Source organism: Periophthalmus magnuspinnatus, chromosome 1 (assembly GCF_009829125.3).
Source record: "Periophthalmus magnuspinnatus isolate fPerMag1 chromosome 1, fPerMag1.2.pri, whole genome shotgun sequence".
Taxonomy (NCBI): Eukaryota; Metazoa; Chordata; class Actinopteri; order Gobiiformes; family Gobiidae; genus Periophthalmus; species Periophthalmus magnuspinnatus.
This window is the reverse complement of record NC_047126.1, coordinates 27,899,894-27,924,326: the sequence shown is the minus strand read 5'-3', so window position 1 is coordinate 27,924,326 and position 24,433 is coordinate 27,899,894. Positions and strand designations below refer to the sequence as shown.

The 24,433-nt window shown below is 37.3% G+C and overlaps 1 protein-coding gene across 2 annotated transcripts; it reads right to left on the bottom strand.

Moving 5' to 3' along the window:
* Positions 1-87: 87 nt before the first annotated feature.
* herc3 (HECT and RLD domain containing E3 ubiquitin protein ligase 3) lies at positions 88-22,616 on the bottom strand. Of its 2 annotated transcripts, none has more exons than XM_055226948.1 (25): positions 22,524-22,616; positions 21,440-21,763; positions 20,430-20,589; positions 19,189-19,265; positions 18,351-18,572; positions 17,749-17,840; positions 16,237-16,367; positions 15,996-16,144; positions 15,826-15,899; positions 15,316-15,440; positions 15,168-15,227; positions 13,931-14,042; positions 13,294-13,483; positions 12,574-12,737; positions 12,345-12,458; positions 12,232-12,255; positions 12,025-12,126; positions 11,688-11,858; positions 10,703-10,846; positions 9,624-9,790; positions 8,363-8,429; positions 6,780-6,862; positions 5,061-5,244; positions 3,295-3,397; positions 88-1,487 (listed from the first exon to the last, which is right to left on the bottom strand). In XM_055226948.1, exons 2-25 carry the CDS (start codon positions 21,660-21,662, stop codon positions 1,279-1,281), a joined length of 3,147 nt encoding a protein of 1,048 aa, XP_055082923.1. In that variant the 5' UTR covers positions 21,663-21,763; positions 22,524-22,616; the 3' UTR covers positions 88-1,278. The 2 variants fall into 2 exon arrangements, with proteins under 2 accessions (XP_055082923.1, XP_033827810.1); XM_033971919.2 differs by having other exon boundaries at positions 12,025-12,123.
* Positions 22,617-24,433: the final 1,817 nt, after the last annotated feature.

Genomic DNA, 24,433 nt, shown 5'->3' with positions numbered 1-24,433 from the left:
CTACTTAACTTGTCTTTGAACTAAAAGTGTAACCTGTCTTCACTTCATTAAAATACAGTCAGACTAAGCCACACGTCAGGTCTGAGCTTGCATACTCATTATTTTATTGGAAAGTTGGCTGAACAGAGAATCTTGGAGATCCAATAGATATAACACATTTCTGTAACACAAAAGGTGCAAAAAGGTTTGACAAACCATTGCATAGGACTAAAGTCTGCAGAATAAACCAGTATGAATGAATGGGATTAGTTGAGTACATGCACTGACATAATGAATCCAGTGTTACACCTGTCTAAGAGTAGCCCAGTCATGACGACACAATCACTGAGCTTATTGCTGTAGAAATGAGTACTGTAAATGTGGTACAAAAATATATCAGGTTTATATTTGAGAGATTTTCATATGATCAACACATTTCACATCAATGAACATTACTTTCAGCATTTTGGAATAAATACAGATCGAGGGCTTCAGTACAAACAGCCACATGTCTATCGTAGACGTCCTCAGTCCCATGTGTAAATATAAGCACTTTTTAGTGAGAAAACACTCAGATATCACCTTCATCAGAATTTCAAATAGTACACTAGCCACAGGTATTAATTCTAGGATGGATATTTATCATTTGCTTGCACACATGCACAAAGACAACATCCAATTGAACTCCAGGTTGGGTGTCCATATTATAGAAGGCAACACTGTAGAACTAAGCTCGGGTTCGGCTGAGACTATCCGCTCTCCTTGCAGCAAATGTTCGATCTTTTTTTTAAGTCAGGCAGAGAAGGACATGCTGGTTTAAAGGATCCACATAATGGCAACCAAAGTCCAGGAAAAAAGTCAGGATCAAGTCATGGAACATCACGTGAGTCTACATAAAGGAATGGATTGTTAAAGTAACCTCTCGTTACATAAATTAAAGTTCATTAAGCAGCAAAAGAACAAAATGTATCAAGATAATAACTCTTAAAGATAAAAATATGATTTATATGGACTAGAAAATATGTAAATCTGAAATTAAATGTAAAAGTCCACCTTAACTCTGTTTCCCAACTCAGATTCTAGGATCCATATTATGCCATGCAACACTAACTGACAGCATCTGTGATTATTCTAGTTTAAAACATTTTTCAAACGACATTTCAAATGGTTGGCCTATACATACCCTGGTCTTGGCCTACAATAAGAAAGTGTCCCACAAGCGGTTAAACATCCGTAGACATTTTCATACATAGGGCTGTTAAAAGTGCATCGAAGCAGTGCAGCTGGACCCTCGCGTGTTCAGACCAGACTGAAGCCCTCATACTGCTCCACGGCCTGCGTGAGGCGCTGTTTCAGGGTCTCTTTGGTCTGGTAGCGGGGCATGTCCAGCAGGTTGTAGCAGGTATGGGCCACGGGCAGATAGTGCTCCTCCGCTGTCGTGGACTGAATGACAATTTTTAAGCTCTCCATACCGTGGATGGGGATGCGGTCACTGCCAGTTAGGAACACTGTAAGAAGAGAACATCCAAACATCTCAGAAAACTGCGCACTTTTACACTTTATATGATAGTTTACAATGTTTACAAGTCCTATATTAGGCAAAATTGACTCTCTGTGAGCTTTAAGTCTTGTTAAAACGCTATCTCCTCGAAAAACAGACCTGGAGTGTTTTTTTCATTCACACGTTTGCATAACGCTGCATTATCAGGGTGTTTACATCTCCAAAGCTCAAAATGCTCTGTGTGATGTCATGAAGCTGTAGATTTCACGTTAACAGCTCCTTTTTCAGTAGAGACTGGCATTTCAAGGGCTGAGATTATAATCCAAATGATTCTAGTGAAGGTGTTTGGAGTTTAAAAACACAGAGGACTTCCTGTATTACCACATGGTGACATCACAAGGTGGAACAGAGTGTTTTCTGTTTGAGAGAAGAACTCAGCCTAAATATGCAGGATTTGTGTGTGAACAAAATGCAACTCCAGCCATTTTTTTGATGAGGAAACAACATTATAACAGAGATCAGAAATCCAGGCTCAAAATGGTTGTTTAGCTGTGCATTTGATTGACAGGTTTTTATTCTGTATGTTTCTCTTTTAATGTTAATTTTATGATGATTATTTATGTTTTGATTTGTTATATTGTCATGTCTTTTATTATTCTGTAAAGCACTTTGAATTACTTTGTGTACAAATTGTGCTATACAAATAAACTGGCCTTGTCTTAAAGTTATGTCGTTTAACTCGATTGTTGTTTCTCTTCCAGTATTTTTTAGGAACATTTTGACAAAATATTTGCCTACTTAAATGTCTGTTGAATGAGGTTTTAAGTCCCTCTTCTTGCTTTTATACCACTTTTTGAATGTGAGAATAAATTATTATCACACAAAGTCTAACACGAGCATGCGACTCAACACGGAGCTATGAGTTTTAGAGACATGTTAATTCTGTGCAATTAGCTTCAGTAAAATCTTTAAATTATAATAAACACTGGTGTCCTTTCTGGTTTCTTTAAAATATTATTACAATATTGTCTATGATGGAAGAACCCAATGTGATCACAGGACACAGACTGAGAGCACGGTTCGCTTCACTGCCGTGTCGATGCTGCAGAGACGTTGCTATGGTGATTATTGCCATCGCGACCACAGGCCCGACACAGTCATTTAACTTCAGTGCATGAATACATCTGAACTGAAATGATTAACCTTTTCATTTATATTAAGTCTTAGCAATAGGGTGAGGAAAAACAGCTATTCCATCATTTAAAACATTTTTTTTTTCTAAATGTTACAAATGCTACGTGCTAATGCTATTCAGACGGTCTACTGTGGACCAGACCTTGTCAAATTTGGTCAAATCTCGGAAGCTAAGCAAGGCCAAGCCTGGTTAGTACCTGGATAGGAGACTGCTGGGACATGATACTGAAATTTCACACTCGATTTCGAATGAACTCCATCCTCTGTACCAATTTTGATACTCAAATGATAATTTTAAAATCTCTTTTTTCAATATTGTAAATTTTCACCACAAAATAATAGTATTTGTTTACTATAGCATGTGGTCTTATCTGATTTTAAATACTTTTAAAAACCCTACGACCATAACCTGTTTCTGTTACTGGTAACACTGGAGCTGAATGATGACACAAAGCAGACTACACCCACTATTACATATAATTTCATCTCTATTCTAACATGAGAGGGTATACACTGACAGTTAATTACACACTTTGAACCTGCTCATTACGGCCTATCTAACTCACTGGAGAATGGACGAGAGCTAAATTGCAGTTAAGGCCATGCTGCTGGATCCTTACATAAGAACTGCTTCTTTTTCTCCAGAGGGAATTCATGGAAGACTTCCCAGAACAGCCGGACGGTCGGATGAGTGGCAGAGTATTCCCCTTTGTACTCAGCATTCTGCAAAACAACAACAGCATGTTAGTGTCAGTTGTGTCGGGTTACACTGCCCGTTTGGACATGATTATTTACACTGTAGATTGCCCATTTGTAGTTTTGATGCCTTCAGTGACAATGATGTGGAATATAGCAAATTAAAATGATTCAAAATAACTAATAATAATAAACTTATTTTAGATTAAACATATTTAAAAGTAGCCACCCTTTGCTATGAATCTTGGTTCACACTTCTGCCATTTCTTGACCCTGACATGTCACGGCTGAGAAGTGAAAACCATTTCAGGAGATTCAGTCAAGAAACTCAATGAGAGAAGGACAAAGGTTTACAACACTGTCACCAAAGGTGGCTACTTTAAAGATTTTAATATAAAATATAAAAATATTTAGTTGAGTCATTTTTCTTTTCTGTACTACATAATTCCATATATATTACTTCATATATTTAATGTCTTCCGTATGTCTAAATTGTAAAAAGTAAAGAAAAACACTGAATGATGTGTACAAACATCTGACTGGTAGTGTATATGTAATAGTAAAGTTTTATTGCTCAATTGTTATTGCATGAATCGAAATAAACATAAATAAATTTCTCCCAAAAGCCAGGTTACATTTTTATTCTTTCCCATTAGCCTTACTTTGACACTGGCTTAATCTTTACATTTTTTTGACTAGAATATAAAGGCATTTGCAGTTTAAGTGAAAGTATTGAGCCAAATTGTAATTTTTATATGAACCATTTTCATCCTAGTTATTGAATATACTATTTTTTCCCTCAAATAGTGCAGTTTTAATTTGTAGAGTAAATATTGTATCTTAAATATTCTCTGGTTCCCAAGAAACTACTGCTAAATACAATAAACCACAGCCAATAGTTTTAATGCAGCAAGTAAACATATTCTGTTCATTTTAACTAATTTATCATTTTCCAGTATGTGGATATTCAAGCCATGTCCCAAAGCATCGTTCAGTCACAAAATCAGGTAGTCCTAATGTAACATTATGTGTTTTATAGCTTACCAATTCCCTTTAATATTTAATCAATGTAGTGTACAATAGTTAAAAATAGCAGACCAACAGGTTACGTATTACATCCGAAACAGTGTGAAGCTCGTGGTCTATTTCTATCCTCTGACTACAGGGTGACTGTGAGCTCAGATTTACATTAAAGGTCCTATATTACACAAAATGGATTATTGTGAGCTTTTAAGCCTTGTTACCTCTTTAAAAACACACTCAGAGTTGTATTTTGTTTCCCTCACACATGTTTAAGTAATCCTTTAATATAAGTTTGTCTACATCTCCAAAGCTCAAAATGCTCTGTTCCACCTTGGGATGTCCTGAAGTGGTAGTTTTCAAGTTAACAGCTGCCTCTTCCTTTTTGTTCAGTAGAGATTGGCAATTCTAAGGCTGAAATAATCCAAGTGATTCTAGTGATGGTGTATGGAGTTTTTAAAAACACTGTGGAGCACTTCCTGTATTACTACATGACATCACAAGGTGGAACAGAGTGTCATTTCTGTTTGTGAGAAGAAATGTGTGTTAAACATTTGTGAATGAAAAAAAACACAAATCAGGGTATGTTCTTGATGATGAAGCCACATTATAACAGCGTAATATGGGCTCTATAAAATCTCTTTTGAACCACACGGGTTGGGGGTCGGACCTTCTCCATCTCTTCCCAGTTGTAGTTGCTGTTGCCCACCACCATGGCCATGAGCTCCGAAGGCTGGAATAACCACAGGATCTCGCCGCCGCACACTTTGAGGAAGCCGCTAGAGAAGGCTTCATACTGCTCGCTCACTGAGTCACAGAACACGTAGCACAAGTACGCATCCACAAATTCCTTCCTGAAACGGCAGTACAACGTGTTATTTGTGACTTCTGTAAACACAACAAGGACATGGGAATTTTTTAAACACTGGCATCATTGTAATACAAGTTGTACAGTACATGCTCAGAGTAAGTGAATAAAGGCTTGTATTTCCTGATGTACAAGCTGCTTTGAGGTCACTAATATCCAGAGTGACAGTTTCTCCTGGCTACGTGCCAGTCAGATAGGTGTGTTGTTTACACTACAAGTTGCTTAGCTGGATTAAAGGGGTAAGCGCATTAGGACACTGCACACCCCCAGGGCCGCTGATGTCAACAAATGATCTGGATACTGAACGCTTAAGTAAACTAAATATTTCATTGCTAGGTATAATATGGTTCTAAGATGGCAAGAGTGAAATGTGCATTGCAATACTAAGATCTCATTTTTAAGTTTTATTTATAAATATATATATATCAATTTTCTTAGATATCGTATATTAGTTATCAGAATGTGATCTTCAATACAAAAGATAAGTCAGTTTTATATTATCACGTGGTCTGCTCTTTTGATATTGGTTTTAGTATGTACAATATTTGAGTATTTTGTCACAATTTTATCCGGATAAAATTAATATAACCAAGATGACCAGATTCCCCAATATCAAGATACTATCATTTGAAAGCAAGACATTTGGATAAACTGTTATGTGACACTTTGCAGCTCATGTCATCAACATTCTCTGGGAGTGTGATGCTAACTGTAGGCTCTGCTCTGTCTGAAGCTTTGTTAGACATTCATCTGAACATTGTTTTAACACAATCTGACCAGAAAGAGTTGGTTTAGTTGGAGCTACAACAGATGAGCTGATTTTGTACTGCTAAACAAGTCTCTCACACATAACATTACAGTCACAATGTAGCTAGCATTAGCCAACAGTTTTTCAGTTAGTCACTTTCACCTAAACAGGACCATGATTGCGCATATTGATCACAGGATCATGAAAATGTGTAGTTCAAATGCATTTTGGGTTTTTTTCCTGAGCATTCACACCATCTGAAAAATGCTTTGGTAGTGTCTGCTATTGTGTGTATTGTGTCACCATGGGAACTGCTGAAATTCCACCACAGAGACACATGAAGAACACCCCCAGTGTAATGTCACTGCAAAATATCAGCACTTTTATACAACTGGAGAATGAAACATCTTATGAAACACCCCATAATGAGAAACAACTGACTTCATATTTGCACAGATATTGAGAAACAGTGCAACAGATCACACCCAATCACAAAATAACCCATGATCTACATAAACACTGAAATTGTGATATTTAATCTACCAAACCACGGCCCGGGTGCAGGTAATCACATCATGTCTGACCACTCAATCCTGCTGTTTTTGAGACACCTATGACAGCAGCCTGGGCCATCTGTTACGCACAACCCTCAGTAGACTCCACACAGAACACAATGTGCTCTAGTTCAAATATCAAATGTGTCCAAAACAGGCCAGGACGTAAAAAGGTTAACTTGGGCCCCATAACTTGACATGAACGGTATCGAGTGTCACCTGTTGTTTTTGTCCACGTTGATACTTTCACCCCCTGGCACCAGCTCCTTCACCTCGGTCATCCCATAGTTTTCCCGAGTGATCTGATGGGAACAACAAAATTACCATTATCATAAGCGTAGGCCTGACATGAGAATTACTATACGAACGTATGGATCTATAAGTAAAAGGCGGAACAATAATTTGGAGGGTCAATAACAATTGTGGGTACGGGGAACTTTTTGTTAATCTTCTGTTCTACAATTATATTTGAGCTGAAAGTTTAATAAATAACTTATATGACCAATAGACACAATCTTTCCTTTTATAGGGTTAGTGATATAATTTAGTTTAAATATTATCATTTATTATCTATATTTTCTTCAGCAAGAATGTGCTTTTCAAAGTTTGTCATTGTGACCGGCCCCCATAAAAGCATGCATTACCTCTTTACGTAAGACAGGAATATAAAATATACATTACATTTACTTGTAATTAATTAATTTAATTTTATGATGAGCCGGCTGAATTACTGACAGCACAGTGCAATACCAGCTAATGCAACGTGCGTATGGAGAGAAACTAAATATTGTAAATATTATTACAATAATGCAAGGATCTTTCATCTAACATGGATTTTTTGTAGCGCAGAACATTAGGAGACATCTGTTTTATGTAATTTTTCTGGTGGGGGTCCTCCACATGCTTGTCTCTATAGAGACGTTAGACATATTATTCTTTTGCCAGGAGTGTTTCACAGTATGGCATTAAACTTATCTTGCATTTATTTAACAGTTTTTGTTGCTACAAAATACCTTGAAATGATTGCATTTTTACTGAGACCAGGGTCCCCTCTCCATAGATCTGACAGGTGACAGGCCAGGTCTCTCACCTTGTATTGTCAATGTCAAAATCAATCATATTTACTTCCAAAGTTGCATTTTATTAAATGTCCAAACCAAACATGCTGAGACATGCTGTTAGTGTCTCCAGCAGGTTAGTCAAGAATAACACACTGTTCATAAACACTTAGAATTCATAATCATTTTACCAACCTGTTTTTGAACCCTTATTAAGAGATACTTTACACCACATGTCTTGATGTGTTTTAGTGTTAATATAAACATGTATTTTAGTGCCATTGTTTTGACCAGTCAAATGATTTACACATAAATAATCTAATTATTATTCTCTTGTATAATCTATTGTATACTTAGCTTTTATTGAGCAAAATGTTTATTGTAAAATTATAACCACCAAACTAGTGTGTAGTGATAGTGCCAATATTTTAAGTTTGAACTCAGCTGGATAACCTTTTGTTGTTAACATATCTCACATACCATCCTAATAAGTGACTGTTGTTTTCAGTGAAACAACAAAAGCAGTACAGGGGATATCACCACAGCTGCAGCACACAGAGCCAGACGTTAATGATAGTAAAAAGATTACAAGTGTGCAATTAGCAGCTTCGTTGACATCTGCTGTTGCCTGCTACCGCTGTTAGCGCAGAACATCTCCATGGCTGTATAGTTTTCTTTTTTGCATCAGCACCCTCTTGGAACTGTATGTAAATCAATGTACAAGATAAATATTTTACTACTCACAGAAAAGTTAAGTAAAAATGTCTCCTCTACGTCATTGCCATCATAGTCCAAAAGCTGTTGAAGACTCCTATAAAAGAATAATAGTTGAAGTGGTCAAAAATATATGAAAAAGATTACACAAGTTATGTATAATGATCTATTTTTTATGGACTTGTGTTTTGACCAAGTGTTTTGTAATAACATACAGCCAAAACTTGCAGAGAACAAATGATTAACTGGCAGAAATATAAATCCCAACTCTAATATTTTTTTAATGAACTCTTAATGAGAAATTCAATCCATTTCTGGTACAAGTCGTGTCGAGTGAGTTCACACAGTGCTTTAACCTTGAAAAACAGCCAGGGTGGTTCACAATGACAAAACTAAGTACTATTCAAAAAATGTGCAAGTAAAACTAGTTTTTTGTTTGAAACTAAATTCACTGAAAATGAAAACATGTCCTGCTCTTTTTCAGGGAAACGTGGCCTTGTAGAAAATTGCACAACTGGCCTTTTGTAAAACCGTTGTATGCCGTGATAACTGAGTTACACGGGATGAGGCTGAATGTAGAGTCAAACTAATCAGAGCTGTGAGTAAGAGCAAATTACAGAATGCATGGCATGTCATTTGTACAGTTGGTCACTATTTCACTTTGTTTTTCTACCCAATAGTTTTTATTTTGTTTAATTTGATGGCCTTGCCTTGTAATTGTTTGCCATTGGGAGCGCAGTAAGCATGCTTAAAACAATCCCTACATGACATTGGCTGGCCTACAAAGCGTCAACTGTGAGCACACACAGAGTGGACTAATGGGAATTGCACGTTACATAACAGAGCAGTGACCAATACAGACCAACACCAAATAGACCAAATGCCAAAGGGTTTAGGAGCCGGAGATGGCAAGAGGATTTAGCATCACTAGTGATGACTGGGGTCTTGTTTAGGGATGGATTTTTTTTTTCTTTTACTGATCTCCATTATTTGGCCTACTGTTGTGGCAGATGACCGATATTTGCTGATACCAATATTCAACTTTTAAATCCATAGTGAGGCCCACAAAATTATCTTAATTTGAAGTAAAGTTCACACACTAACTTTGCTTTTGCCAAAATAAAAACTAAATGTATTTATCTGGAACATAACATAATTTCATACATTTTTGTATTCCGATTATGAGTCATTAGTCTGTTCAAAAAGGGCACACAGAGACTGGCGCAGTACAAAATATTGGCAAACAAATCTGTAGCAATGAGACTGAAACTCCCATCCCTAGTCTTGTTACCTGGCCTCAGTAGGAGACAGCTCTCTGAAATCCTCCAGCGTAGGAGAGACTTGGAGTAGCTTCTTGTACAGCGCCAGTGGAAAGTGCAGGTCTACCACAGTAGAGTTGTAGATGGCCAGGCCACAGATAATTCCGATCAGATGGAACCAGTTTGACTCTACAAAGCACTGACAAGAACATGACCGTGATTGCAGCTTCCACAGAGCAGGGAAAATTGTGCTACATTTATGCTTTACTCCAAGTAGTGTTGTCACAATACTAAAATTTCAAACTCAATTTCAATATTCAATACTGATTCTAAAACCACAATAAAAAAAACACGCTTTATTTAGACAACATAATGTCATTTTCAACATTAAATCGTACTACCTTCTTTTATATTACCATGTGGTCCTATATCTGTATAATCCATCTGTCCAGTAGGTTCCATAGTGGTCCATGGGAGTATATTAGTCTGTGTCTTATACTTGTTCTGATACAGCTCAAGATCATGAAAGGTTCATTTCTGTCTTGTCAATGTGACGTTTTTAGCATCGCTACCTGCTCAAATGAGTATCTAGTTTCGATACTAGTTTTAATATCGATTAATATCTGATTTTTGATACTTTTGACAACCCTACTCCAACATGCAGAAAAAAATGTAACATTATCACAAAGACCTACAGCATTATTGTCAGAATATTACTATATATCCTTATAAGTGGAGGTGAAAATCCTCAAAAGCTAATAAGCACATGAACAAATACAGTAAATTAGTTACTGTATTTGAAAAGCTTATGTGGTTAAGTGCAAAACAATGACACAGTTTGAAGCAAAAGGTCATGTGAGCTAGAACAAAACCAATCTCAAGTCTAACAGATGCTTAATCCTTTTCAACAAGTACTTTTTGCCTGACTGATGAGTGCAATGTGATCATGACTGAAATATAAACGGATATCATTTTATTAGAGCTACTGAATTTGACTATGCTTTAAAATGTTGATTTACAGCTGTAATTTCAGGCGATGTCCTCATTTTAAGAACACATTTTGTGTGTTCTGGGAACACGCACATGATGCAGTGACTGTGGAACAACTCACTTTGTCTGAAAACCAGAGCAGATTGGAGTCTTTATAATGCGTGAACATGCCATAGACAGGATCCATCAGCTCCTTCAGCAGCAGCAAGAAGAACTCTTTAGTGACTCCGCCAGCATCTACAGCCTCCTCTCCATCGAAGATCACCTGATGGAAAAACGCCTACAAGTTAATTATATCTGAGGATTATTTGGGCTGTAGGTTTTATTGGATAGGACAGTATAGTGTGAATTGGTGTACAAGCCGGCTGAATTGCAAAAGTTTGCAGCTGGCAAATGGAAGCAAAAACACATCAACCTGCAGTAGAATTCTCATGGAATGCCAGAAAATCCCAGCCCAAAATCAGCAATGATCCATGAGAAGAATGGCAAAAACTCAAGCCAACTGGCATAGGAGCTCAATGATCAGGAGGCTAGAAAGAGGGCGTGTACCCGCGTCATTCATATGCAGTGTAGCGCACACCCACAGGTGTGTTTAATTTCAAAATAGACTTCTTATTAATCTCAGGTAAAAGAAAGTATAGATTTTGTTCTGGATGATACGGGACGTTTCGAGAGGAGATGTCTTCTGCATTTGAGCGACACATCACAAAAATTAGCGGCTGTGGTTGGACAGAGGGTTTGTCACGTGTTATGGTCTGGTGCCAGATCCTTCAGATTATGAATAGAATGTAGAAGAGGCTGTCTGGCCAGGCAAGTGAAAGGGGGAAAAAAACAGCAGAGAGTACATTCAGTCAACCATCTGCTGCTTAGACCAATTGACCAGTGAAACTCATTACCAACAGAGATAATTACATGCACTAGGCTAAAAACATCTGCAAAATTGTCCCAGGGATTACAGGTGGAAATTAGCATGTTCTGCTATACCCCAGTACACTGCATCTTTCCTTGTATTAATAAAAACATACAATACAATACCATGCCAGAGTTAAGTAACATAAACTCTGACATGGACGTATTCTGGTTTATACTTTGGTATACGGTCTTACCTTGAGGGGTTTCTTGAGGTCCACATCCGAGTACATGGAAACTTCTCGCAGTGTGTCACTCACTAAGTGGTCCCTGCGCACATGCAGCACCAAGTACGGGTTCCTCGCCAAGTGGGGTTCCAGTGTGAGCAGCATAAAGACATTGTGTAGGTTTGCACCACTGACGGCCATCTTGAAAAAAACAATGCAATGCAAATTTCACACTTGGATCCGATTAGTTGAAAGCCTATACGAGCAATAAGCTAGTCTTTTAGGAGTTAATTTTGGTGAAAAAATATCACAAGTATAAGGTAATATTTTAACTAAATATTGTCCCTGTGACAATCAATATTAGTACCTGCATTTGCAGCTCAGCATCAGTCTGCAGCATGGTTGTCTTGGCTTGAGCATTCAGTATAAATGGGTAGGCACAAAGGTTCACTGAGGGAAAGTCATTCTGCTAGACAAAACAAGTTATATTAAAATATATAGATTTTAACAATGCTTTTGCAGAAAATGAGTCCCGACACACGCGAAGTATTACAGCCAATTAAATGTGTTCTACCTTGGAAGGAGATGACCCAGTTTTCTAAAAAGAAAAAGAAAATCGACTGATTACAAAAATATATATATATTTTAAATTCAGTGCCAGAACCAAAATGGACTTTCTCCACTCACAATGTCGGCTCGACTTAAAAACCACTTGAGGTAGTCTTCCTGGATGTCCACCAGGTTGGTAATGTCAGGGATATAAAAACTGTTGTAGTCGACATGCTTGGCCTTTAAGTTTACCTGGCAACAAATAAGAGACATACTTCACTAACCGTCCCGGGGGCCAGTACAAAACACAGCTGCTGTAAAATGAAACAAAATGCATTTCCATGTTACTGAAGAAGATATAGTTTACCTTGTGAAGTTTTTCAAGCAGTCTCAGTGTAGCCAGGAAATAGTTTTCATAAAACACAGGCACCACCACAGACTTTCCAAGTGTTAGCATGAACACTACAATCCGCTTGTACATGTCCACCATTCTTCTGAAGACACTGCCCTCCACAAAACACCACCAGTTATCTGTAAAAATATATCAAAATATATGACTTTAAGCAGAATTGTTTTAAAGCCCCATATTACACTATTTTCTGATCTATGTTACAATGTTGTTTCCTCATCAAAAAACATACTCGGAGTTCTGTTTTGATTCATTCACACGTTTAACACACAAACCCTGCATATTTAGGTTCTTCTTTAGTTCTTCTCAAACAGAAAACACCGTTCCACCTTGTGATGCCATGCGGTAATACAGGAAGTACTCCACTGTGGTTTTTAAACTCGATATAGTTTCACTAGAAACATTTGTATAATTTCCAGTCTCTACTAAACAAAAAGGTAAAAGGCAGCTGTTAACTTGAAAACGTCATGAAATCACAATGTGGAACAGAGCATTTTGAGCTTTGAGATGTAGACAGACTAATATCAAAGGGTTACTCAAACATGTGTGAATGAAACAAGGTACAACAACAAGGCAAAACAACGCAACAAGTTATGTTTTTGGTGAGGTAATAATGTTCTAACTTTGCGTAATATAGGATCTTTTTAAATTATATTTCTATTAATGTTTATTTCCTACCTAATACTTTGCTTGGGTTGGTGTCTAGCCGCAGTATAGCAATGGCAAAAGGAATAGTGAGTCGAATGAAGTTCTTGGAGTCGTGCATTAATGGACACTCTGACAAAATGAGGTAGATCCTCATGGCTTCAACATCAGGTGGGGAACTGGGCAGCTGAGGGATTAGCAAGTTTTCAAAGCTTTTGGTGGCCTGTCCAATAAGATGGAATAGAAAACAATACAAAAATTAGCAAGTCAGCATGAGTACCGTCTAAAAGAAGGGAGACGCTTTCAGTGGCAAAATGTAAAGCCACACACTTATAAATTATATTGGTTTGCTCAACATGAATCCCAAGACTAACATTACTGGTTTAATGTTAGAATTATGACTCATTATATGCCACAGATCTGAAGCAGAACAAGATGTACCATCAAAACAGAATGAATATTTATTTTTCCTTATGTCAGAGAGGGTGAGGAATATAGGAATATTGTCAAATTTGCAATTTTGAATTTTTTAAATAAGAAAAAATACCACTAAGAAGTATACACCTTCTACATTAACAATAAGTTGTGGCTCAAAACACATAGTATCAAGCAAGACTTTAGACTGTATTTGGTTAAATTGTGTTTTTTGTCCACATGTAAAAATGCATACCTGCTCCAGCAGTGCAGAGAAAGCGGGCTGACTGAGCGCCTCAAACAGGGCGCGGACAGAGTGGATGTCGATGCCTGGGATCTTAGGGTTGGTTTTAAAATGTGCATCATCACTGCAAAAATCAAACCAACGTGAAAGTGTGAAGTGACATTTAGGTCATCACTACTGGGATTAAACTGGGTCAGTGAATAAATACAATAATGTGAGTAAGCCCTCGTATTAAGAAAATCCAATGTATAATAAATTCCAATGTAGTCCCGCAAGTCCTAGAACAAAGGACAGTGTGAACCAAACAGCGTAAGAAATACTATACAAACCTAACACTATTTACAGCAGTGTCATTTTGAAAAGCAGAGGCTTTATTTAGACATCAGATCAGCCCTGGTGGAAAGTGCCAAACAGAACACAATGGGGTAGAAGGGCCAATCAATGCATGCCAACAGTCAGCCAACAGTCAGCCTAATGCGGGTCAGGATATTCTGGAGCAGGAAAGGGCAATGGGCAAAACCACATGTTTAGTTTCAAAAACTGCAATGTTTACAGTGACATGTTAAAAGTATTAACTGTTTTCTTTGCACAGGTCAAATGTGAACATAATTACAGACTACAGACAAAATATGTGAACTACTGTGTAACAAAGGTCCCAGCTACTACTTACTCATTCCCACAAAGTGATAAACATCTGCTGATGGAGAACCAACATGTCAAGGGTCAGATACAGCCATGACAATATTTTCTGTAGCCCTCATGATCAACATGTTTTGCACAAAACAATGACATAACATGGAGAGAATAGGAACAACAAGTGCACTGATGAAAATAAATAAAATAAATAAAAAAATAAAATCAGACTCCATTGTGTGGGATCTGAAAGGCAAATATCAAATCAAATATCAAAGGAATCCTTTAGGAAAGTTCACCATTATATGTTATGAGGACATAGAGTGTGCCAGAGTGCAGATTGAGGTCACTGGTAACAGTGACCACAGTGATATTTGAGAATCTGTGCTTCTTCACACTTTTCACCTGCTTACACTGAGCACATGGGCTTCACATGAGCTCCACCATCTCTACAACGTTAACAGGCCAAATCATGCTCTTTATAATCTGTTATCTTATCTGGGTGTTTAGAGACACTACTCACATAGCTGGCACTACCAACTAACTGTTCAAGGTCGTTAGATCATATTACAGGCACCATTTTAATGTTACACACTGATCAAGCTCTTTGCTCTACCTTTGGTCCAAGAAGCTTCCGTTCCAGCAAGCCGTGGACGAGAGCTGATTAATAATGTCACTTAAAAAGAAAAAACAAACACATGTACAGCAATCAAATGTATACAATAATACTAACACAAATATTACAAAAAACATAACTGACTTACTCTGAGACACTGGACTCTGTGTTGTACATAAGCCTTAACCTCCATGAGTTACAACGCTCATAGTTGATTGGGGAAAGGCTTTTGCTGATATTATTCATTCTGAAGTCTTCAGGGATGACTGCACTCTGTGGGACATAAAGTATTTCTTTATTCCAGTGTGTGGGGAGTTAATGGGGGAGGAACAAAACATTCAGGAAGTTTTGACTATTCACATATTTTGCCATGAAGGAAGTATTGCGACTTCTAAAGTAAAATACATGCAATTTATAGATATCTGTTCAGTAAACTCCACAAAATTGTTCTGGATTATGTATCAAATGTTAAGCATTACTGCCACCAAGTGGTGGTTGCCATTACTGTAGAAACATTTATGGATATGAAGGAATTTTCTATACTGCTATGAACCATTAGATGAAACATACAAGTTTGTTACATTTTATAATTTGTTTTGTTTTCAAGTTGAATATTCAGCTTTACATTTAAGTTTAAGAAAATAAGTATTTTACATACCTGGTCATATGAAAACAACAAAAAGCTATGGTCGCCTCCACAGATAATTTTTGTTACTGTGCACTGCTTTGATCCTGAAAAACAAATAAAAAATAAAAAGAAATACACCGGATATAATACAAAAAAATAAACATGTAGTATTCCATAAAAACACAAAATGAATTGCAAACCTCCTTTTTGAAAACATCCAACGAAAGGAATCCTGACAGGACATGGACTTTTCGAATTCCCCCACATCCCTGTACCCAGCTGGCCATAATTGTTACAACCAAATGCATACACCCAACCAGAAGAAGGCACAAACGCCAAAGTGTGGTGTCTGAAAAGGTTTAAGAACACTGAGTTGGCTTTGGAGAGACAAATACAAACCTTTACATGACACCAAATGGATTGTTAAATGTGAAACCTCACCTGCCACAGGCTATTTGGGAAACCTCGGTGCCCATGAGCTCGAGCACTCGTCTGGGTAGAAGTTCGTTGTTTGTTGACCCATGACCCAGCTGACCCCAAGATCCATCCCCAAATGTAAACAAGCCACCGTCCTGAAGAGACATACAGTATAGTGTTTAGATTAAGTCACAAAAATTAAGTATGAAATATTAAATCTGTATCCAGGCCTGTCGCAATAACACTACATTGAATTACTGTATCTTATTGAAAGCTGAAAAAAATATTTTGGGGGGCTCAATATATAACACCTGTATATTTTCTTTGTACTAGTGGGGATTTTTTGGTTATATTCTTGTAGTACTATAAGATTGGAACAGTTGAAAGCTGAACAAGTAACTTGACTGGTTATAGATACAAACTAAATAGTATTTCATTCTTCTCAATAATTTTGTACATTTAGAATAGTTTTTGGGGTGATAATCCTGCCTTAGATTTATTTTGTTGGTGGCATAAATTTGTTTCAATATTATCGTTTACTGTCTATATTTTCTTCAGCAATAAATTGCACTTCAGATGTGTTATTGTGACAAGCCGATCTGCATCTTTTTCACTTTTGCCACCATCTGGTCCACTTTGGAGCTTCTTTTTTGGAGCATTAACAGTGTACTGCATAACTTGTGGGGTGTCTGCTGCCAACTTGTTTCCATTGAAATGTTGTTGGTTAAGCAGAAATGTTCCACAGCATAGCATAGATTAAAACTTATCCAAAATTTATATAATTACAGGTGTTTTAATTAGTCAAAAACAACTTGGCCCAGTGGCGCCACCTGGCTGTTTCCATTGACATAGACAGGTTTTGTGCCAAACTGTGGAACATTCTAGAAAAAGCAACAACATCTCCATGGAGACAAGCAAATGAGAGATCTCCACCAGAAAGGTTAACCTTTTACTTCAGCAGCGTTTTACCAAAAATCACTGTGCATATTCAAACCTGACTTAATCTTAAAATGAATTAAAAACGGGGGTTATGCAAAAATCTACTTTTTAATGGTATAACATCGTTCCCTCATCAAAAACATGCCTTAAGAGGTTTTATATGTCACCCATGCACGTTTGAGAGATTTAGTGATCTCTCCCAGACTCTTTTCGAACCCTACTTACAGTTAACTGTATGAGTCTATACAAGTCTCAGCTCACAAAAGTATCATCCAAAACAGTACACCACTCGACTCAATGTGCATAATTAACTAAATGCATGGTGATTGTAATGCAATAGCGCTCTGGAGGGGGGGTGACTTAGAGCTGAGAGCAAAAGGAGAGGGGTCTCAGAGCATCAAAAACAAGGTGAAACTTTGTTAACACGTTTTCAGTGTATATACCATTTTATAGGTAACATGGTGATCTAAGTATGTTATGTGCTAGCAATTAATACCCCATAGAAGTAAAATACCTCCTTTTTAACGACCTATGTTTCCCTGCTAATGTACTCATAGTATACATCCATGTCCGTTTTATAGAGTGAGGGGTTCAAACCTTTGTAAGAGCAGCAGTGTGTTCCTCTCCACAGCTGATGTAAACAACTTTTTGAGATCGCAAGAATTTAATGTGACAAGGGACTGCACGATCTGACGATGAAAAAAAAGAATGATAATATAAGTCTGATACAACTGAATACAAGCGTCACATAAATTACGATACTGTAGAATAAACAAATCCATCAACGTAATATGTTTATTTTGCTGTATCAGTAAAACTGCAATAAATAATATTAAAAAATTGAACGTAAGATTTATTATCTCTATTATAAAAGTGGTAAATATGTCCTTGGGCAAGACACTTAACCCTCCAGTGTCTGTGTACACTAGTGTATGATTCTGTGTGTGAATGAGTGAGTGGTTCCTTGATGTAAAGTGAATGCTTTGAAGGTGGAAAAAGTGCTCTATACAAATTTGACCATTTACCATTATATTAATTATAATTGAAACTTTCCAAATTTCTGTAATAATATGGACATGTAGTTTTTAAAATTAACTTCTAGAGAATTTTCACAATATTCCTTTGCCGTGTGTCAATATGTTAGATAGTTAAGTGTATTTATTAAGGAATTTATACCTTTTTTGCTAAATGATAATTACCTTGTTTATCATTTAGTCCCAGCTGTCCAGCCCTGTTCTTGCCCCAACCAAACACAGCTCCAGACAGAGAAAGTGCAAAGCTGTGGTCACCACCAGCTGTTATTTGTGCCAAAGGAATTCCTGCTAAAGACTTCAACGGCTGAGGGAACAGCTTACTAGGCTCTCCTTTTCCCAAACCCAGTTGACCGTTTGTGTTCTGACCCCATGTGAAGAGTTGACCATCTGAAAACAAGGACAATGTTGTTAGATCATTTATGATATTTCAAACCAACAATAATGTAAAGCTATCATCAACTGATACTTTGCAGCTGATGCTGTCAATATTCCCTGAGGGTGTGATGCTAACATAGGCACTGTTCTGTCTGAAGCGCTGTTACACAAGTTAGACTTTATTTTGAGCTTTATTTTAACACAATCTGACCATAAGGACTTGACTTTGAACTACAACAGGTGAGCTGATTTGTGCTGTCCAACAAGTTGATTTCATATAAAGTTACAGTTACAAGATAGTTATCATTAGCCAACAGTTTTTCAGTTAGTCACACTTGACCTTTTTGTTGAAAATCAAATACCTAGGGCCAAGCTTGTATTGATCAAAGGTTCCTGAAAATGTGTTGTTTAAATCCATTTTGTATTTTCTGTTGAGTTTCAGACTTATATTAAAACTTTTTTTTGGCTGTGTTTGCCAATGTGTGCATTGTGCCCATGGCAAATGCTGAACATTCTGCCATACACATAAAGACTGCAAATTATCAATATGCTGGATGTGGGAAAGCAACAATCTATGGAAATGCATGGTAATAATGTAGCAGGGAAAGAAGAGGACCATTTTTCACACCTCTAGAAAGTGCAATGCAGTGCTGGTTCCCACACATAACTTGTGAGATGCGATGATCACAGAGGCGCTTCACCAGTCTAAAAAAAAAAGATGGAAGAGATAACAGAAAATAGGAATTTGAGAAAGCAGAACAAACTACCGTATTTTCCGAACTATAAGTCGCACTTTTTTTATAGTTTGGCCGGGGATGCAACTTATATGTGAAATTATTGAAATATATCATTTCACATCTTTGTCACACTGACAACTGTGCGAGGGCACTCTAGGCTTGTGTACCAGTACGGCGGCCACGATGAAGCGGCGCTTCATCTACCTCTGGAACTGTTCAGAAGTGACACAGAGGATGAAGAATTCAATGGATTTAGTGATTTGGAGTGAGATCGAGAGTAAACCTGTTAGCTTGTTTTTTATGCTTTAGTTATCTGATCAACTCTTAATATCTTACATTAACATATTTAGTTTGTTGTCTATGCTTCATGTAGCTGAATAAATATAAATGTGTTTGCGCGCTGTACTATTCAGCCTGTATTTTATTGTTGTTATTATTATAATTTGCCTTTAAAGATAAAATATCTGTTCCCGGTCTCAGACTTTGTAAAATAAATTTCCCCCCAAAATGCGACTTATAGTCCAGTGCAATAAATATTTATGCTTACATATATATGTTTTTTTCTTCATTGTTATGCATTTTTTGGCTAGTGCAACTCCAGAACGACTTACAATACGGTATTTATGTTAACAAGTAAAATATCCACATACAAATCTAAAAAAAAAGCAATAATTAAATTATGTTAAAGCGTGTGTAAGAGATTAGACTACACATTTCACTACAACAAGTTAACACTATTATATTTACGATTTTACAAAAATCTTGTCTGGTAATATTAGTTTTAATATTTTGGTGCAGTTTATCATTTTACTTTGTGTTTGGACACGAGCACACAGATATGACATACATAGAGGTTGCTGTTACTTAGCAACCATAATGCAAGCAAGGGCCAAAACTTGTCATAGCTGTACAATACTTGTAATTAGACAAATGGAATTTTCCATGATGAGGACATATTCCTTTATATTTCATCCTTACTGACCACCAAAGCTATTAGGTGGTTGTTATTAACGAGAGTGTATTATGCCAAATTTATTTTTTTGAGCTTTCTATTATGTTATAACATTGTTCCCTTATCAAAACCATGCCTGTAGAGGTTTTTGATGTCATCATCATTTCCTTGCGTGCTCACCTTGGTATTCGTACAGTCGTCTCTGTAGTGCCCAGACCGAGCTGCCCCCCATCTCCAGCCCCCCAAGCGAACACCTGGCCCTGCTCACTGACCGCCAGAGAGTGGGCCCGGCCACAGCAGACCATTGCTATTTTCTGAGTATCCAAAGCCCCGACTAATTCTGCAAAGAGAAAGACATTTAAATAATAGTGAAGTATTAGTGTAATTATAATATGTTGTTATTTAAGGATGCACCAATTAAGTATCTGCCAATACCCGATACCAACCCAACAGAGACTGAAAATAGAATTTATTTCCTTTAAACACATTTGCACTAGAATAGAAAACAGTTAAATTATTTTAAAAAGACTACATTAAAAAACAGAGATAGAGGTTAGGGGATTCTGACTCTTTGTTTTTTAAAGTAGAGTGAAAACCCCTAAAAGAAACCAGCTCACAAATGACAACATGTGTTTCTTGGCTTTTTTAGCCTAATTTTGGTCAATGGAGACGTTTATTTCTGCTCAAATAAACTTAATACGTCAAAATGTAAACTGAAAGTAGTTTGTCCGTTGTTGCTGTGACTGCGCAGAGCTGAGCTAGCTTGTTAGCTAACGATAGGAGGAGATAAAGGATACTCCAGCTTGCTCCACAACAATTAATCTCCTCAACACATGGACTCAGAAACATTATTTAAGGGGAGAAAGGTTCAGTTCAACTTCATCCTAAAGTCTGTATCAGTGATAAAAATTGCTAACTGTTACCTGATTTTCTATTAATGTTTACTTGATTTCCTTGTTTTAGATGTTAGGTACAACATTTACAATATTTAGCAAAATTGTAGACATTATATTTGTTATTAAACTGTAGTAGCCCTTTCACATTTTAGATTTTACAGATGAAAAAAGTTGCCACTATAATGTGAACTTTTGATTAGAAATAAGTAATAATAATAAAAAACACTGACTGTATATTACTGAATAACAAATACTCTAAATGATAAGATTAACTTTTAGAAAACATAGGCTTACCTGGGGAAGTCCCTAGTTTGTCATGGCCTAACTGTCCACAGCTGTTGGAGCCACATGTGTAGACACTCCCATCCTGAAGTAGAAACACTGAGTGCTCTCCTGCACAAGCAATTTCCTTTAGCCCCCTGCCAGAGAACACTGAACAGCTTTTTGGCTCATAAACTGGATTCTTCTCCACACCATTACCCAACTGTCCATCTCTCGCATTGCCCCAACACAGCATAATGGCACAGGGGAAGGTGGGTGCAAGGTAAACTAGATAGAAGAAAAGACGTCTAGGCTTGATAACAGCCTCGCTTCTTTCTTTTTATGTAAATCCCAAACCTGAAAATATAAAAAAGCTACTGAAATTGTACAATAATGAACAGCTGCCATAATACCTACATTCATCTAAAACCTTGATCATGAGTCACTCAAACATGACGTGTGTGATAATGATAACCACAAAGGAGAAGGATGTGCTTTAAAAACCTAACACTGTAATCCCTGCTTACGCGGCTCCAGGTTCTTAATGTGCACTGTTAACATGCACGTGAGAGACTAGAATAGGGAAAGATAAAGTAAACAATGTGATCACTGGCTCAATTATAATCAACTGCAAGCTGCACTCATAAAAATATAGGCCTAGTCATCATGAAGAAATATAACGGCAAGGGGAGCGTTAGAATATAACATTATAATAGTAGGTTAATAAAGTCGACATATGGCTGTATTATGTTACAACACTGGACTGTAGTGGAGAGGTTAAAAAAACACTCATACCGTGCTATAAAATGACCCAGCAATATTTGGAACACACAAAAAATCAAAACGAGAATTTCTGAAAACTTCTGTAACGTTTTATGAAATTAATATCGACGTATTTTAAGTATATTCAGTAAATGCTGGAGAAAAATAAAAGCCCAGCCTTCCCTGTGCAAAATTCATTCAGATCATAGTTAAGGTTAGCTAGCTTCATCATTAGCGAAGCACAGACCGTTAACTTCAATACAATAAGGTTAAAACAGCAATTACATCCGTAAATGACAAACAGAAGGGCAATAATGCTGATGTGTTATTCAATGTGAATCCGTATGTCAAATACCTGGAGAAATGCATGCTGAATTAGGGCGTTATGTTTCGGTTCAGTCCGAGGATCAAACCAGGAAGTGTCCGCAAACCCTACGTCACAGAAAGGAACGCTGTGATTGGCTGAGATGGTGTAAGAATTGCTGTAGCTACTACTAAATTTATTAATTTTTATTGTATTTTGGCATAGAATATAAACAATAATATTATGATAAATAATTATTTGCATAAATTTTATTATTAAGTTAGCTTAACAAGTCATTTCTTTGCTTACCAAAGAAAACAAAGATTACATGTAGTACTCTTTAATGGAGGGGTTACACTTTTAACAGCAGTATCACAAGTGTGTTCAAGCGGGCTGGGGCCAATTCTGGCCCTCTGGCCTTCTCCTAAAATGGCCAATGATCACAGGAATACCTTTTTACTGCAAATGTAATTCTTCCACTATGAGCAATTGTATTGCATCACTGCATTGTTATACAGACCTGTTCTAAATAAAGACTCCAGTCAATGATATGTTAAATGCATTTTTCTGATTGACTCAGTTTTAATCACTGGGCTGTGGCCGTCTCTTGCATATATTTCATTTCAAGTTACAAGTTTGGATGCTTGCATTAGGCTATAATCTCCTCCTTGAGACTTGTATAGAATTTTTAACGCATGTATTCTGACATTTGTCAGGGCAGTGGCCAGTCTGTATGCCCTTTATAAAAAGTAAAATTTAGAAAGACTGATGTTAACATACAAACAGGAAATTGATTTTTTTTTTTTTTTTTTTTTTACAAAACAAGAGCAATGAAGTTGGCAAAAGAGCGCAGGCAGACAGAGGAATCCAAGCTTGCTCCTATCCCAGTCACACTGTTTCTGAGATTACAAAACTCCTGCCAAAAGTTTTGTCAACACACCGAGAAGTTAAACCGCTGATTGTGCACTTGGATGCTGCTGACATCAGAGTGGAACAGACTGAAATCTTGAAAAAGGATTCCATTAAATTATTCTAGGAGCTTCATAAAGTGGAAGTTAAGACGTTCATCAGTGGACCTCTTCCCAGCATAGACAGAAGGATGATGAACAAATTTACGCAGCTGTTTCAGCTGAACACACGGCTGTACAGAGGATTGCACTACATGAAAACTTTGATCTATTCTGGAAACAAGAGGACCTGTTCAAGGGAAATGGCCCACACCTGAGCAGAGGTGGAGTGAGAGTGCTGACGGAGAACCTCCTCCACGCTCTGAGGCACTGGCCTGGACAGGGTCCTGGCCCAGTGAGAGAAAAGAGCAATGAAAGAAGCATCTGCACCAGCCAGAGACTGAACCAATGTGTCAGCACCACCAGCAGCACCACAACTACCACAACCACCTCCACCAGTGAAGTAGTCACCACCAGCAGCACAACCATCTTCCCCAGAGAACAAGCCAGTAGCACCACCACCTTCTCCAGTGAAGGATTAATCACAAAACAACTTTCTTCTGCTAAACTCAAAGTCATTATCTTTGGCCCACAGAAACAGAGCAAGTGTCAGCAGTCACCTCCAGTCTGTCTCTCTAAAACCTTCAAATTAGGCTAGAAATCTAAGGGTAATAATGGACTCAGACTTGAACCTTAACAGCCACATGAAATCAGTAACAATTGCAGCTTTTTACCATTTAAAAACATTGCAAAAATCAAAGGTTTACTGTCAAAACCAGACTTGGAGAGACTTATCCATGAATTTGTGTCCAGTAGGTTAGACTACTGTAACAGCCTGCTCACTGGCCTCTCCAAACGAGCATTAAGACAGCAGTACATCCAGAACAACAACTGCTGCTCAGGTCCTAACTAGAACTAGGAAGTACAAGCACATAAGTCCTGTGCTCAGGTCTCTGCACTGGGTTCCTTCTGTTCCTGTTGACTTTAAAGCTGCTCTGCTTGTGTAAAACTCTC

Excerpts from the sequence above, each read along its gene's own strand:
- herc3 (XM_055226948.1), bottom strand. The coding sequence starts at position 21,662 with ATGCTGTGTTGGGGCAATGCGAGAGATGGACAGTTGGGTAATGGTGTG. Across the intron at positions 19,266-20,429 it reads ACGACTGTACGAATACCAAG|ACTGGTGAAGCGCCTCTGTG; the intron begins GTGAGCACGCAA and ends TTTTTTTTTTAG. Across the intron at positions 16,368-17,748 it reads ACACTGCTGCTCTTACAAAG|GACGGTGGCTTGTTTACATT; the intron begins GTTTGAACCCCT and ends ATGTCTCTTCAG.